Source organism: Eublepharis macularius, chromosome 7 (assembly GCF_028583425.1).
Source record: "Eublepharis macularius isolate TG4126 chromosome 7, MPM_Emac_v1.0, whole genome shotgun sequence".
NCBI lineage: Eukaryota > Metazoa > Chordata > Lepidosauria > Squamata > Eublepharidae > Eublepharis > Eublepharis macularius.
Genome location: NC_072796.1, coordinates 143221773 through 143236547, shown reverse-complemented (window position 1 = coordinate 143236547; position 14775 = coordinate 143221773). Strand labels below are relative to the sequence as shown.

General features: G+C 54.9%; 1 protein-coding gene across 2 annotated transcripts in view; it reads right to left on the bottom strand.

The window, feature by feature from the left end:
• Window positions 1-5059: 5059 nt before the first annotated feature.
• The window catches only part of SLC52A2 (solute carrier family 52 member 2), a 21138-nt gene continuing 11422 nt past the window's right edge, over window positions 5060-14775 (bottom strand). For both annotated transcript variants that reach the window (XM_054984463.1, XM_054984464.1), the window contains exons 4-7: window positions 13283-13421; window positions 8812-9679; window positions 6684-6807; window positions 5060-6253 (exon numbers count right to left, since the gene is read on the bottom strand). In XM_054984463.1, the coding sequence (XP_054840438.1) occupies window positions 6041-6253; window positions 6684-6807; window positions 8812-9679; window positions 13283-13421 (1344 nt within the window). In that variant the 3' untranslated portion in view covers window positions 5060-6040. The remainder of the gene's footprint in view (window positions 6254-6683; window positions 6808-8811; window positions 9680-13282; window positions 13422-14775) is intronic.

Here is a 14775-nt window from a genome sequence, read left to right as displayed (position 1 = left end):
TGGTGACCAGAATTGTACACAGTATTCCAAATGAGGCCGTACCATTGATTTATTCAGGGGCATTAGGATACTAGCTGATTTGTTTTCAATTCCCTTCCTAATAATCCCCAGCATAGTGTTGGCCTTTTTTACTGCTGTCACACACTGTATCGACATTTTCCGTGAGTTATCCACCACGACTCCAAGATCTCTCTCTTGGTCAGTCTCCGCCAGTTTGGACCCCATCATTGTGTATTTATATTTGGGATTTTGGGCCCCAATGTGCATTACTTTGCACTTGGCCACGTTGAACCTCATTTGCCACGTTGACGCCCACTCGCCCAGCCTCGACAGATCCCTTTGGAGTGCCTCACAATCCTCCCTGGTTCTCACCACCCTGAACAGTTTAGTGGCAAACTTAGCCACTTCACAGCTTACTCCCAACTCCAAATCATTAATGAACAAGTTAAAGAGCACCGGACCCAATACTGAGCCCTGCAGTACCCCACTGCTTACCACCTTCCACTGTGAATGTTGCCCATTTATGCTCACTCTCTGTTTCCTATTCATTAGCCCCTTTTTGATCCACAAGAGGACTCGTCCTTTTACCCCATGACTATTGAGCTTACTCAGCAGCCTTTGATGAGGAACTTTATCAAAAGCTTTCTGGAAGTCCAGGTAGACAACATCTGTTGGTTCCCCCTTGTCCACGTGTTTGTTCACTCCCTCAAAGAACTCTAACAGGTTCGTGAGACAAGATCTTCCCTTACAGAACCCATGCTGAGTCTTCCCCAATAGCTTTTGTTCATTACTGTGCCTACTAATTTTCTCTTTAATAAAGGTTTCCACCAACTTACCCGGTATTGACGTTAGACTGACTGGCCTGTAATTTCCCGGATCTCCTCTCGAACCCTTTTTAAAGATGGGGGTGACATTAGCTACCCTTCCAGTCCTCAGGAATGGAGTCAGATGTTAATGAAAGGTGACATATCTTTGTCAGGAGATCCACAAGTTCACATTTGAGTTCTTTCAGAACTCTTGGAAGTCTGCCATCTGGGCCTGGTGATTTGTTAGTTTTTAAATTGTCTATCAGTCATAGGACCTCCTCTCTCGTCACCTCAATCTGACTCAGGTCTTTCAACAGTCCTCCCAAAATCAGCGGTTCTGGAGTGGGCAAGCCCCTCTCATCTTTTACAGTGAAGACAGAAGCAAAAAATGCATTTAGCTTCTCGGCCATTTCCCTATCGTCCTTCAGTAATCCTTTTACTCCTTGATTATCCAGGGGCCCCACTGCCTCCCTGGCTGGTTTCCTGCCTCTAATATATTTGAAGAAACGTTTATTGTTGGGTCTTTATGTTTTTTGCGATGTGTTCCCCATAGTACCTTTTTGTCTGCCTGATCACAGACTTGCATTTTCTTTGCCACAGCCTGTGTTCCCTTTTATATATCTCACTCCGACTAGCTCGCCACCTTTTAAAGGAAACCTTCTTACCTTTTATAGCTTCCTTCACTTTGTCTGTTAACCACGCAGGCTTTTTTTTAATACCTATTTGTGCCTTTCCTAACCTGTGGTATATATTTTATCTGAGCTTCTAGGACTGTAGTTTTAAAGAGTCTCCAAGCTTCCCCAAGGGTTTTGACCCTTTTGACCTTTCAGTTTCTTCTTCACATGCCCCCTCATCTCAGAGAAGTTACCTTTATTAAAGTTAAAAGTGGTTGTGTTGTTCTTTTTGGGCAACTCCCTATTTATGCAAATGCTGAACTCAATAACATTTCTGGGCAACTCCCTATTTATGCAAATGCTGAACTCAGTAACATTATGGTCACTGTTCCCAAGCGGTGCAACCACTTTTACATCTCTCACCAAATCTTGGGCATTACTTAGGACCAAGTCCAGGATCGCCTCTCCCCTGGTGGGTCCTGCAACCATCTGCTCCATAGCACAGTCATTGAGAGCATCTAGAAACTCAGTCTCTTTCTCCCGACCTGAACACACGTTGACCCAATCAATGTGCGGGTAATTGAAATCACCTATTACTACACAGTTATTCCGTCTAGCCGCTATCCTTATTTCTTTCATCATGTTATAATCATCCTTTATCTTTTGATCCGGTGGGCGATAACAAACTCCTAGAGTTGAGTTTCCTTTTGGGCCCATTATTTCAATCCATAGCATTTCCAGAAGTGAATCTAATTCTCTTACCTTCTCAGTCTTACTGGACTGTATACACTCTCTAACATACAGAGCCACCCCACCTCCAACCCTTCCCTTCCTATCCTTACGATATAATTTATATCCAGGAATTGCTGTCTCTTGCTAGTTTTCCTCATCCCACCAAGTTTCTGTAATGCCCACTGTCTGTGTTTCCCCCCAACACTAAGCATTCCAACTCCCCGAGTTCACCTCGGACACTTCTAGCATTCGCACAAAAACATCTATAATTTCCCAGGCATGTTCGGCCCGCAACCTTCCTCCCGCTGCCTCGAGACCTTGCCAGGCAGTCCATATTGTCTGTCACTGTCTCAGTGGACAACTCTAGTCCATTTCCCTATAGAAAAGTAATTTTGTCTCCTGTCAGCCTTCCGCCAAGATTCAGTTTAAAAACTGCTCTGCCACCATTTTGATTTTAAGCGCCAGCAGCCTGGTTCCTTCTCGGGACAAGTGGAGACCGTCTCTTTTGTGCAGCTCCCACTTGTTCAAAAAGCATCCCAGTGCCTCACAAACTTGAACCCTTCCTCCCCACACCATCGTCTCATCCACACATTGAGACTCCTCATCTGAGCCTGTCTCTCTGGACCTGCGCGTGGAACAGGCAGCACTTCTGAGGAGGCTGCCTTGGAGGTCCTGGCCTTGAGTTTCCTGCCTAGCAGCCTAAATTTTTCCTCCAGGACCTCACGCTTGCATTTCCCCACATCGTTGGCACCAACATGTACCACGACCACTGGCTCCTCCCCAGCACTGTCTACCAACCCATCTAGAACCCGCGTGATGTCCGCTACCTTCGCACCTTAGAGACCAGCAAGATTTTTAGGGTATCGGCTTTCGAGAGTCAAAGCTTCCATCTTCAGATACAGAGGTAAGTGGAGATAGAAGGGAAACTGTGAATTCTCTAGACCCAGAGAAGCTCTCTTGCTCTTCTGTCTGGACCTGCCCTTTGGGGAGAGACCAGCCACGGAGGGGAGAGCTTTTACCCAGGGATTCCATCTTGCCCGCACGGTCAGGGACAATAGGGAGAAGTCCCGATCTCAGAGAACGAGGTGGGTAATGGGGCATTTTAAATACTGCAGCTTCAAGCTGAGCTAGCCTGTCCTATTCAAGCGCCATTTAGGAGTCGTTCCGAGTGTAGGATAAGGAAAGGGGACTGTGGATTTTCACCTTTTTTTGGTACCTTTGCTCATCCTGAACACTTGAACAGATGGGTATTCTTTTTATTCCTTTATCAAAGTCACTTATACTTTGAAAGCTTGTAGCCTATCGTCTGCAAACACACCACATTGTGTTTCCAGGGAGGGCAGCAGGTAAGTCACCAACCCTCCAGCACGATCGCCCAAGAGCAAAACCGCAATCAGTCACCCAGCGCTAGCTTGCAGGAGGGAAGCGGGCAATACAGCAACTAGGCGGAGCCCTTCAATAGCAACACAGGTACAGACTACTGGATGCGCAACTCTGCCTCGCAGGAGGCATTCTCAGTCACTGGGCCTTTTTTGGCACTGCCAGGGAACCAGGGGAAGGGGCGGTGTTGCAGAGCAGAGACTTGAGACGGCTGTGGGATTTTCGGACTTCAGTGGAGCCAACACGAAGGAACGAGGGAGGGATGTGCGAGACCTTCCCTTCACATCCTGAAAGAACCCTTCACCTTATTTAGGCACCGAGCGTTGTCTTCCTTGTAAGCCACTGAATAAAATCATTGCACTCCAGTACCACAGCTTCTGTTGAAGAGCGAAGTGTCTTGCTTTAGACAAAACGCCAGTGGCCAGGCGGGACTGCTCCTCCGGAGAGAGGGCATCACACGGACGCCACCTTCCAGAATGCCTCCCAGCAGGCAACTAAATTTGGCCCTGGCAGCATCACGAGGCTTGCCACGCTGAAGTCACTCTCTGCTCCCTGCACACGCCCAAGTCAGGAGGCAGGCAGCCTGCTCGTCCCATGATCCTGACACAACGGGCAGCAGTCGAAGGGGTGCCCAGGGATCCTGCTGAAGGCTTCACACTGTGCCGAATTTAAGGGATTCACGGCCAGACACGGCGATGCTAAGGAAACATGTATGGAGAGTATCAAAGGCTGTTCAGCAGGACAGCTAAGCATGGCCTTGAGGTTCAGACTATTGTATTGGGGGGGGGGGGAGGCTGCACATTCCACTGCTTGAGAATTTCTTGGGGGCTTCTCTTCTACTACTGTGGGAGATGCAATGCGGGAACAGGCGCAAATCCGTGGTCCGGCTGGCTGGGATGAAGGCCGGTCCGTTACCTCTCTGCCAGCCCCCCAATGCACAGACCTCAGGGAGACCCACTTCATGCTTTTCCCTCAAGGAACCGCCACAGCGACGACGACCAGAGCGCCACAGAAGACCACTCCCGCAACGGAGCCGGTTTTGAGCCCCCTCCCCTTTGCAGATGGAGGCCTGAAAACAGGGCAGACGTTCTGGGAGGAGAACGCACCGCTCGGAAGACACCTGCCCAGGGGTGCTCGACTATCCCCCCCCCCCACAGGGCGTGTGGACGGTCTCCCTCCTCCCAAACCCGGGAAACAAAGGGGGCCAACATCCTCCAATGCAATTTGGGCAGTGAACGGTGGGGGCTTCAGCTCTTCTGGAACGCCGAAGACTGGCACTGGGGGGGGGGTCTACGAGGCCCATACTGGAGAACCAAACTCATTGAGGAGAGAAGGAAAAGCTCTGTTTCGCACCTGCAGAGGCCTCACTTCTTTGATGCCCGGCTCACATGGCCTCCCGTCTCCCATTCCCAGTCCTGTGAATCCCTGGCCTGGCTGAGGCTCACAGCCTGTGCCTCTCTGTGCTCTCTCCAGGAAGGGGCTATGAGACACCCTCCTCCCCTACACAGCACTCAAATAAGCCACGTCTGAAGTAGAAAAATGTATTCTCGACAAAAGGCCCCTCCAGCACACCCTGAGCCCAGCTGCTGGATACAGCCCCAGCCCCAGCGCTTGCCTGCATCCCCTTGGAAACCCCAAAGCATCGCTGCCAGCACAGAAATCCAAGCGACCTGCATACTCAGCCGGCAAAAGGAAGGGCGAGGGACAGGAAAGCACTGAGGACAGCACAGGCGCAGCAGCCCTGGTCCCAAGGCTTTACGCAGTGGCGTTCTTTCTGGACAGAGCATCCCTCCCACATAGGGACGGGGCAAAACAGCCTCTCACCGAAGGAGGCTGCGGCTTGCCCTGCTCCTCGGAGTGACCCCTCCCTACTCACTTGGAGGCTTGTGGCAGTAGTAGGATTCTGAAACGGGAGGAAGGCTGCTGCTGGGGCAGTGTGCGTGCTCACTCTCCCAAGGAAGGGGGCGGGCAGGCGGGGCTGCCCAGCTGAGAGAGCACAGGCTTGCCTGGAAGAGCATTTAGCCACTCACTGGTACAGGGTGGCCATGGCTGGAATGTGAATTTTCCAAGCGATTGGGAAGTTGGGGGGCGGGAGGTGGAGGAAAACCCTCCATTGCAGACAGGCTGAGCAGAGAGAGGAGAGAGGATTACTCTGGAGGCAAGGAGAAAGTGCTTGTCGGGGGGGGGGGCAGAAAGGACATACTCCTTTGGAACAAAGGCAAAGCTTTTCCCACACATGGAAAATAAAGAGCATTTGTGATGCTCGCCATACAGGCAAGAGCAGGAGGGGATGCCTGGAGGCCTCAGCACAGCCAGGAGGTGGCCAGAGAAACCCCACAGACAGCAAGAAGTGCAGCTATGGACCCTAAGTGCTAAGCGGATCACGTGGCCACCACGGGAGAAAGGCAATTCTGCAGCCTGGCTTTTCCCCCACCAGGATCTGGAGGGAAGTCAAATCCTAGTCCCAGAAGGCGGGCTTGGTCCCATCGCAACCGGTCTCTTCCTTGCTCACATCCTGCAGCTGTCCACGCAGTCCATCCCACTGCGGAAGAGGTGGTAGATGCTGGTGAGGGGGAACATGATGAGGGCTCCCACCAGCGAGCCCACCTGGATGATGGTGCCACACCAGACCAGGGCCGCATGGCCTGCCTCGTGCAGCAGGCTGCCGATCACCACTTTCAGGTAGGAGAAGAGGCCCATGAAGAGGACCCAAGAGATCACCTGCCGGGAGAAGACGGCCTCAGAGGCGGGGCAGCACCAGGACCCCCTGCTCAGGCAGCAGGCTGGGCCCTGCCAAGGAGGAGGGCTAGATTCCTTCTGCCCTGACTGCTGTGAGGAATCCGCGCCTTCCCTTTGCATTCCTTAAACATGGGTGCCTCTCTGGGTATTCCATTCTACTCAAATGCCGGAAGAATGGGGGCAGAATGCCCATTTGTGCCCAACCAGAGCTCAGGCACATGAAGGGTCATGTCCTCCAGCCAAACCTGGAGAGGGACTAGGTGCTCCGCGAGGCCCGGCAGGACCTGGTCTTGCCTTGGAGAAGGATATGAAACCAGAGGGAGCCCTGGAGGGCACTGGCTCCCCATGCTCCCCACCCTCCCCTCCCCCACAGGTGCTCTGCGCTCTTCTCAGAAGCCGCTGCCATACTCACCACCAGTGCCACTCCTCTGGGGCTGCCCACCAACGGTGGGCAGGGGCTGAAGGCCGCCAAGACCATCAGGTAGGTTCCGAACACACACCCCAGAGCAGAGAGGAGGCCCAGACCCAGGGATGACCTGTGAGGCACAGAAAGGCAGGCAAGCAATCAGTGGGAGAGGGAAGCAGCTCGAACGCACCAACGAGAGGCGGCGGCAGAGCCCCCTCCTCCCCAGAATCCTATCCAAGCAGGAAGGGGGGTGAGCTGGGTCAGGGAGGGAACAGCAGCTCCTTGCTGCCACTGGCGGCCAAGATGGGCAGCTGCGGCCAGAAGAGACCTTGGAAGCAGGGGTGTGCACCCGGGAAAAAATTGGGTTTCCTGCTTTGGGTTTACCCGAAGCGGGAAAATGTTTCCTAACAACCCGAAACCTGCAGTGGCAAGCTGCTTCAGATTCGGGTGTTTAAGCTGCTTTGGTATGCTCCATAAAGATTTGGAGCACACCGGAGTGAGGGGGGAAGCTTTGTCCCAGCCCCCTCCCACCCCATCTAGTCCCCCCCTTCCCCCCACCCCAATTACCTGGCTGGGGAGGCAGCCAGGAAGACCAGCTGGGCGGCGGGAAACGCCTCCGCCACCACCACAGCGGCCAGCTGGGCAGCGGGGCAGGCCCAGGCAAGTGGGGTGCTGGCAACTGGGGAAGGCCCTGTAAACTTCAGCTGGCCGGCGGGTGGGTGATTCCCCCACGGGACAGCTGAAGCCTGGGAAGGGCCCTGAAGCTTCCTGGAGCGACCCAGATCGCTTTGGAAAGCTTTGATTCAGGATTTCCGAATTGGGGCCAGCAGGCTGGCCTCAATTCCGTAAAGATTCAGGATTTCTGACTGGGTCCGATTCGGGCATTTTCCCCGAATCAGAAGCTGGAAGCGCGCACTCCTACTTGGAAGCTGAGGTGTCTCTGGGAACGCTGCTGCAGTCCAGATCGGACTTCATCTGTCACAGCACTTGGAAGAGGTGGCTGGAGAGCGGGGAAGCCCCAGAGTCAAGCTTCCCCTACGAAGGTGGACTTAGGCAAGTCACTGCCCCGTAGCCCCTCCCCCTGCCCCACAATATTGGCAGAAGCCCGCTGAGCTGCCTTACAGGGTTGCATCAACTAAGAAAATGTAGGTGAATTCTTAGGAACCACTAAGGATAACCCTTATACATGGAGACAGCGATGACTAGTAGACAGCGTTATATTTGGACACAAACTCCTTCACTGGGTGGGCCTCAGATACACTGTGCCCTCGGTTTCCCGTGGGCCAAATGGAAATAGCAGTGGAGCGGGGGACAGTGGATGCAAGAGAAATGTTCGTCGTAAAGGCCACCGAGCTGGCAAGAGTTGGGCGTGGCCTGATTCTCATGGGTTGTTGGCTATGAAGGGGTGGGTGGGTGTCATACGAGCCTCAGCATTACTGACCGGCAGCCCCCGAGCCCCCACTCCCAGAGACGTACAACCAAGGTTCCAGCTTTTCCCTCTGCCCCCCCACCCCCACCCCCAGCCCCCAGAGCAGCCAAGCCAGATTTGCTGATCCCCAGGCAGGCCAGGCACAAAGAGCTCTGCCAGCTGCCTCTGACCAGGCCGAGCAGTGAAAGGCCTCTGGCTAGGAGCTCCTGCCGCTTTTAAAGCACAAGGCCCAGAAATGAAAACAGCCCCAGAGGGATGCCCCTTCCAGTCGCCTATCAAGAGCCCAGGATCCTGCAAATGCAGAGAATCCACCTGCCCACGGGGCCCAGTAAGGGAAGCAGAGGGAGGAGCCCTGCCCCCCCCCTTCTCTCTGGGCAGCCTTGTCTCAGTCTCTGATTCTGCCTTCGCTGAAATGAGGATAAATGACCCACCAGTCAAAGGTGGCGAATGGGGGCTCGAAACCCTTTTGAATGTGAATTGTAATAAGTACACATCGATCACCTCCTTTCAACTGTGTTTGGCCTTCCTGTACCCCAAGATCTGGAATATGCTGGACCCAAGTGTAGACTCCATCGCCCGCCCCCCCTCCTCTTTCTGCATCAGTAAGATTCTCTGATGTTCAAGCACATGCAGGATGCTCGGCACAAACCCAAGGGTGCGTTAAAGCCACAACAGCTGATGACACGGCGCCCCTTGCTCACCTACCTGCACAGCAGGAACATGGCCACAAAGCAGGCCACGGGGTTGGCGATGTTGCTGAGCACCACGGACAGGTGGTAGGCCATGTCCCCATAAGGCAGGCACGAGTAGCTCTGCACTGAAGGCAGGACCCCGTTGGTCAGGGCGCTGCAGACCCCCAGCAGCACCAGCAAGTAGATGTTTCTCCACGTCCAGAAGGCGGCGGCTGGCGGCTTAGCAGAGGCTTCTGGCCTGGGACTCTCTGTGGCGCTCTCAGAGGCGGGGGAGCCGTCTGTCTGCAACGGGAAGGATTCCTCCGACGCCACGCTTTCCTGGGAGGAGCTCTTCTCCGCAGGGACGTCTCCCTCTTGGTGCCAGGCCAGCAGAGCCGCAAAGGCCAGTGCCGAGATGGTCAGCAGGCCAAGGAGCAGCCAGAAGAAGGTGGTGGCTGAGAAGTTCTCGTCCAGGTAATGCGGCTGCGAGGCATTGCCGTGTGTGCCGTTCTGGCACTCCAGCTGCCCCACGCCTTGTCCCAGGGCAAGCACGCAGGGCAGGAGGGCGCTCAGCCCCTGCCCGATGAAGAAGGTGCGCACAAACAGCGGCGGGAACCGGTACATGAAAGGCAAGAAGGAGACGTTGGAGGTGCAGCACGTCAAGGCCAGCAGGAAAGTCAGCACCAGGAACGCCAGGCTGTGCTGCTCGCCGGCGACGGCTGTGGTCCGGTGCCAGAAGAGTGCCAGGAAGAGCGCCGCCCCCACCGCCAAGACCTGGATGGCCTGGATCAGCCAGCGCTCCTGCAGCCGCCCGGGGGCCAAGTGGTGAGTCAAGGTCACGCCCACAGGGCCCACGTTCCCCAGGGCAATGAGGACCGACAGGTAGGCAGGGAGGTTCCAGCCTGCAAAAGGGAAACAGGGGGGGGGGGGTCGGGCTGCTGCACGGAATCCCGGCCGTCCCCCCCAGAGTCATGCACCGGGGAGAGCTGGGAGGCAGAGGGGTGGCTCTGGCCATGCCTCCTGCCTGTCGGGAGACCAGGCCTGGCGTCCTTTACAACTTCATGTGGCTCCCGCTTTCCGCCCTCGACGGACACCCTTTCCCTCTCTGCTGTCTCTGTGGCCTTCGCCAAAGTGGGCATGAAACCCAAGATGCTGCAGTTAAAACAGGCAGCACAAATTCAGCCTGCTGACGTACACGGGTAGCGTTTATTCCGCGCAGAGAAATGCTGCGCTTGTGGTGACTCAGGGTTGGCTTTCTGCTAGAGTCCAGGACATCCACAGTCCCCCAGCACAATCTCAAGTCACACCTGCCGGGCTGGACTGCACAGGGGTTGGGGGATGTTCCCTTTCCAGACCGCTCCTGGGCCAGCTATATGGAGCCTGCTGGGCCCTTCTTGGGCAGCAGAGCTCCACGGGTCAGTCTCCTCTGAATGGTGCAAAGGGAGATCCCCCCCCCATTCTCTACATGAGGGAAGGCTGCTTCTTCGACGTCAGTTCAAAATTCACGGGGTCACACTCCTCACTCTGTGTTTGGCTTCTCTTTCTGTCAGGGCAACGGCCCTCTCAGTGGGGAAGTTGCCAGGTGCCAGGTATGGGTATAAGAGGAGAGTGCCAACACACCATTCCTAGCCATCAGTGGCACAGTGGCACCCCCTCCCTGGACCCATGCTGACACTAGCTGGGTCCAAGCCAAGGGAGGCAATGACATACGGGCTGGGCTTGCACCTGGCAGGTGCAGGAAAAGGCTTGGGAGGTGTTGCCAAGGAGCCCCCCCCACCCTGCTCCTGCTCTAAGGCCTGCCATGAACTGTGTTTGGGTTTCCTGCGTTGCTGTTTTACTGCTACACCAGAGACTGCCTTGCACGTGTGCACTTTAACACACGTGTCTATTTCCTGCATGTTTACCCACCACGGACTATGCCTATTCCTGCCTCTGCTAGGGACTAAAAGCTATGGACTAAAACTACAATAGGGACTCTCTTTCTGGGCAGCACTGCCCACGCCAGTATCCTGACTTCCCTGCGTGTCTGGACCCTGCTACATGTGCCTGTTTCCTGCCTATGCTCCTTGCTCCGGATTACCTTCACCGGGCTGCTCCTGTCTCTGCTATGGACTGTGTTATACCTGCTGTTCCCTGCCTCCATGGAAGCCTGCCTCAACCGGCCCCAAGCCGTGCTGTTAGCAGCCAGGTACCAGCCAGGGAAAACTCCAGCGAGCATGACTAGGCACCCCCTGGCCAGTTCCCGTCTGGAGCCTCCCGCGGGCCGGTCACCGAGCTTGCCTTCATTACCGGGCAACCTGCTAGCAAGCCCCAGCCATGCCCAGCCGGCAGCCATGTTTCCAGGCAGCCAGAAGACCCAGAGAAGCAGCCTGCTTAGGGAAGCCATTTCGAAGAGGCGAGCAGACCACGTCCGCAGCGGCGAGCCTCACCCTGCTCTGCATATCTTAATAGTCGCCCCGAGAAGAAGCTAAGTGCCGACCATCCCAAGCACTTAGAGAATGCATCTCAAAGCAGCCTCCGCATTCCAGAGATGATGACATCGGGACAAGCCCTGTCCGCTGGAACATCCATTCAACACGCCCGGATCTCCCCCTCCCTCCTTTGTCCCCTCTTCCCAAGGTGTCACAATAATATAATCAGATTCCTAAAGTGGCCCATCTAGGGTAGTTGTAGAACCATTAAAACCTTTGTTTCGCCCATGAGAACCACTAGAAACTGCACCAGCCCCAGGGTATGTTTGGGGTATTTAAGCTGGTCTCCCAGGCCACCTGGTGTGCGTGCCATTCCTATCCAGACTCCTTGCTGTCACTCTATTTTGGATCTAGTGCAGGCATTAGACCACCTCATCTCGCTGCTACGTCTTTGCTCCACGTCGGGATTGTGAGTATACCCAACTTCATCGCTCTCAAGTGGGCTCTCCCGCTAATGCAACCGTCTCTATTTTCCTAGCTCTTGTATGTAACCTTGTATGTGTGTGCTAGTTCAGGCATACGCCACATTATTTAGTAAAACATGTTGTATCTTTACCTAGTCTGCCTCTTTATTGCATGAGCGTTGGAGAGGGACCCTGGTATATATTGGTTAAAAGATCCGCACTAAATTTAGTTCCAGACTGCTAGCTAATTCCCCATTCAAACAGAGCAGTTCTGGTAACAGAGGGTTGGGGTCAATAAAATGCCTTGAACCAGTCCTGCATTGGAGAGAATTGGGAGAGGGGGAGTTTCTCACTCCATACTTTGCCAGGGACAGGCCCTGCCAATCCCTGGCATATCCCTGGAGCTTGCGAGAATCAAACTGACTTGAGCTAGGAAGAGAACTGGAGTATAAATATTTGAATAAGCAGGTAATAAACCAAAATAATACTCCAAAGTAACAAAGCAGAATTTTACTGCTTGCCTTAGCAAAATCAGGTGGCTGGCCATTCCGGCACGTCTCCTGTGCCCGCCAAAGGAAGAGCCAACCTCAAAACCTGCCCAACCTCCTTGGCACACAGCATGGTGCCCACAGGCTGGGCCACAGCCCGTGGAGCCAGTGGTCCCCAGGGAGCCTCTTAAGTTCTCTCACGGGGCTCTGATCAACTAGACAGCTGGACCGCTCACGGTCCCGGGGCACTGCTGCTTTCTGAATGCAGAAATCTCAAAGTGGAATCCACTTTATGCCACTTTGCTGTTGGCTCAGGATGAAATACTCTGAAATGGTCACCACTCTGAGTTGGACATGTCCTTCGGTCGCAGCCAAAGCCCTCTCGGGGGAAGCTCTGGGGCTGAAGAACACCCACTTCGAGACAACTCACCCACCAGGAACAGGGGGGCAAATGGTCCAGGTCACCTATACGCCCAGGTTAAAAGCCTCTGAGCCATGACTGGGTGGGGGGGGGGGCAGGGACACAAGCTTGATCCTGGGTATGGATTCTACTGGAAGTGGAGAGGCCCCCAGACGTCCCACGGGTGCCATGAGCAGGCCTGGAAAGCATCCGCAGGGCTTCTGCAGAGGAAGTTCCGATTCCGTGAGAGAGTTAACATGATGCAGCAAAGGGCCTTTGCCAAAGTCCTGCCCGAGGAAACAAAGCAGCCGAGAAACAAAGGGCGGAGGGGAGGAACGAGGACCCCAGTCTCACAATGGAGGGAAGCAAGCAGCTGAGGTCCCACAGGGACTGGGGCTATTCAGTTCGTTCACAAACAGTCTCGGCCCAGCCTGGGAAGCCGGATGCTACTAGGAAGGCCTCTGCTGTGATCCGGCAGGGCTTCCTAACAGCTGCCTGTGATCTTACAGCAAGAGCCTCAGAGCTGTTCCAGGCGACATTCTGCTGGTGCCCCTTTCTCCGCCAGCTGCCACCCTGCTCTGGCTTCCTTCTCCCCTGCATTCCAGTGGCACTCTCAAAAAGTCCCCCGGAAGCCCACCAAAGCTGCTCCCCTCCCATTTGTTTCCATTTCCCACCCGATGATCAGGACTGGTCCCAATCCAGGGAACCGCTGGTGCTGCAGGATCCCGGCCCTGCTCCTTACCTTCTGGAAGCCTCTTCACCACCACTGGAAGCTCCACCCACAGAGAGTTAATGGAGACCCAGGAGCCCATCCCAAAGAGGGCCACAAGCACGTGGGTGGCCACAGACCGGCTGGTCAGGGAGGAAGACATCCTCTTGACCTGGGAAGAGAAAGCAGGAAATGACCAGGGCCCTTCTGTTCTGCACTGCTCACCCCTCCTCTGCCTCTGGCCTCTTCCCAGTCTCAAACTTTAGACTGCGCGTCCCTTGGAGCAGGGCCTGCTGCAGAGCGCCAAGTAAAGTGAGGGCCTGATAATAACGCCATTCTCGCCACCTTCGTCTCCACTCAGGGAGCTGCCTGCAGAAGTCTTGGAAATGCACACTTGTTTACTAAAACACTTATATCCTGCTTTTTACCAAAGCCTTGAGGCTGGTAAACAGCGATGACAGTATACCATCAAATCAGAAAAACACACACGTGCCATGGAAACAGGAAAGGCCAAGAAGTTTAAAACCAGGACGCTGGGAAACATGAAAAACGTGAGTTGTTATAGAGACACTGTGCCAGGGGCCATGGCTCAATGGGCGAGCAACACGTTGTGTGCAGAAGGTCCCAGGTTCAATCCGCAGCGCCTCCAGTTAAAAGGAGCAGGCAGCAGGTGACGTGAAAGACCTTCCTCTGCCTGAGACCCTGGAGCGCCGCTGCCGGTCAGAGGAGACGAGACTGTCCGTGACAGCCCCAGGGTCTGACTCGAGGGAAGGCAGCTTCGTGTCCTCCCAAACCACACCGTTTTCACACGCAGCCTGCCGCCTGCCATCCTGGGGCCAGCTAGGCTCCAGAGCATCAGTGCCACAGCTGCAAAGGCTCCACGTCTCCCCAGAGGGTGAAACCACGCTGCAGGGAAACCGGCATACTGACTGAGAAAGGTTTTCATCAACCCCGGCCAATGGGAAGGACACTCTCTGGAGCCAAAAGAAGGGAGAGCTGGAGACCAAAGTGTCCCTGCCTTCCAAACCGGGAGTGTATCTGGCAGCTGAGCTATTCCAGGCGATGCTCTGGGGCAGCCTGGCTCATTCCTGAAAGAAGCAGCACAGGCGGAGCAGCCTGACCCCAGCCCAGCTCACAGGCAAGTGGTAGCAGCTCCCCCCCACCAAGCCTCAGGCAGATGATCGGAGAGCCTGAGCCTGGGCCTTCTGCACGCAGAGCTGGGGCATCCTCCAGCCACTCAGAGCTGCAGACAGAAGGTCCTGCTACACAGAGAGAGCCAGCTTGGTGTCGTGGTTAAGAGCGGTGGGACTCTAATCTGGAGAGCCGGGTTTGATTCCCCACTCCTCCGCTTGGAAGTCAGCTGGGTGACCTTGGGGCAGTCACAGCTCTCTCAGCCCCACCCACCCTACAGGGTGTTTTGTTGTGGGGATAATAATGGCAACCACTCTGAGTGGACGTTGTCCTGAAGGGCAGTAGATAAATCAAATGTTGTTACAGGAACAGCAGCCACCAAATCCAAAGCCCGG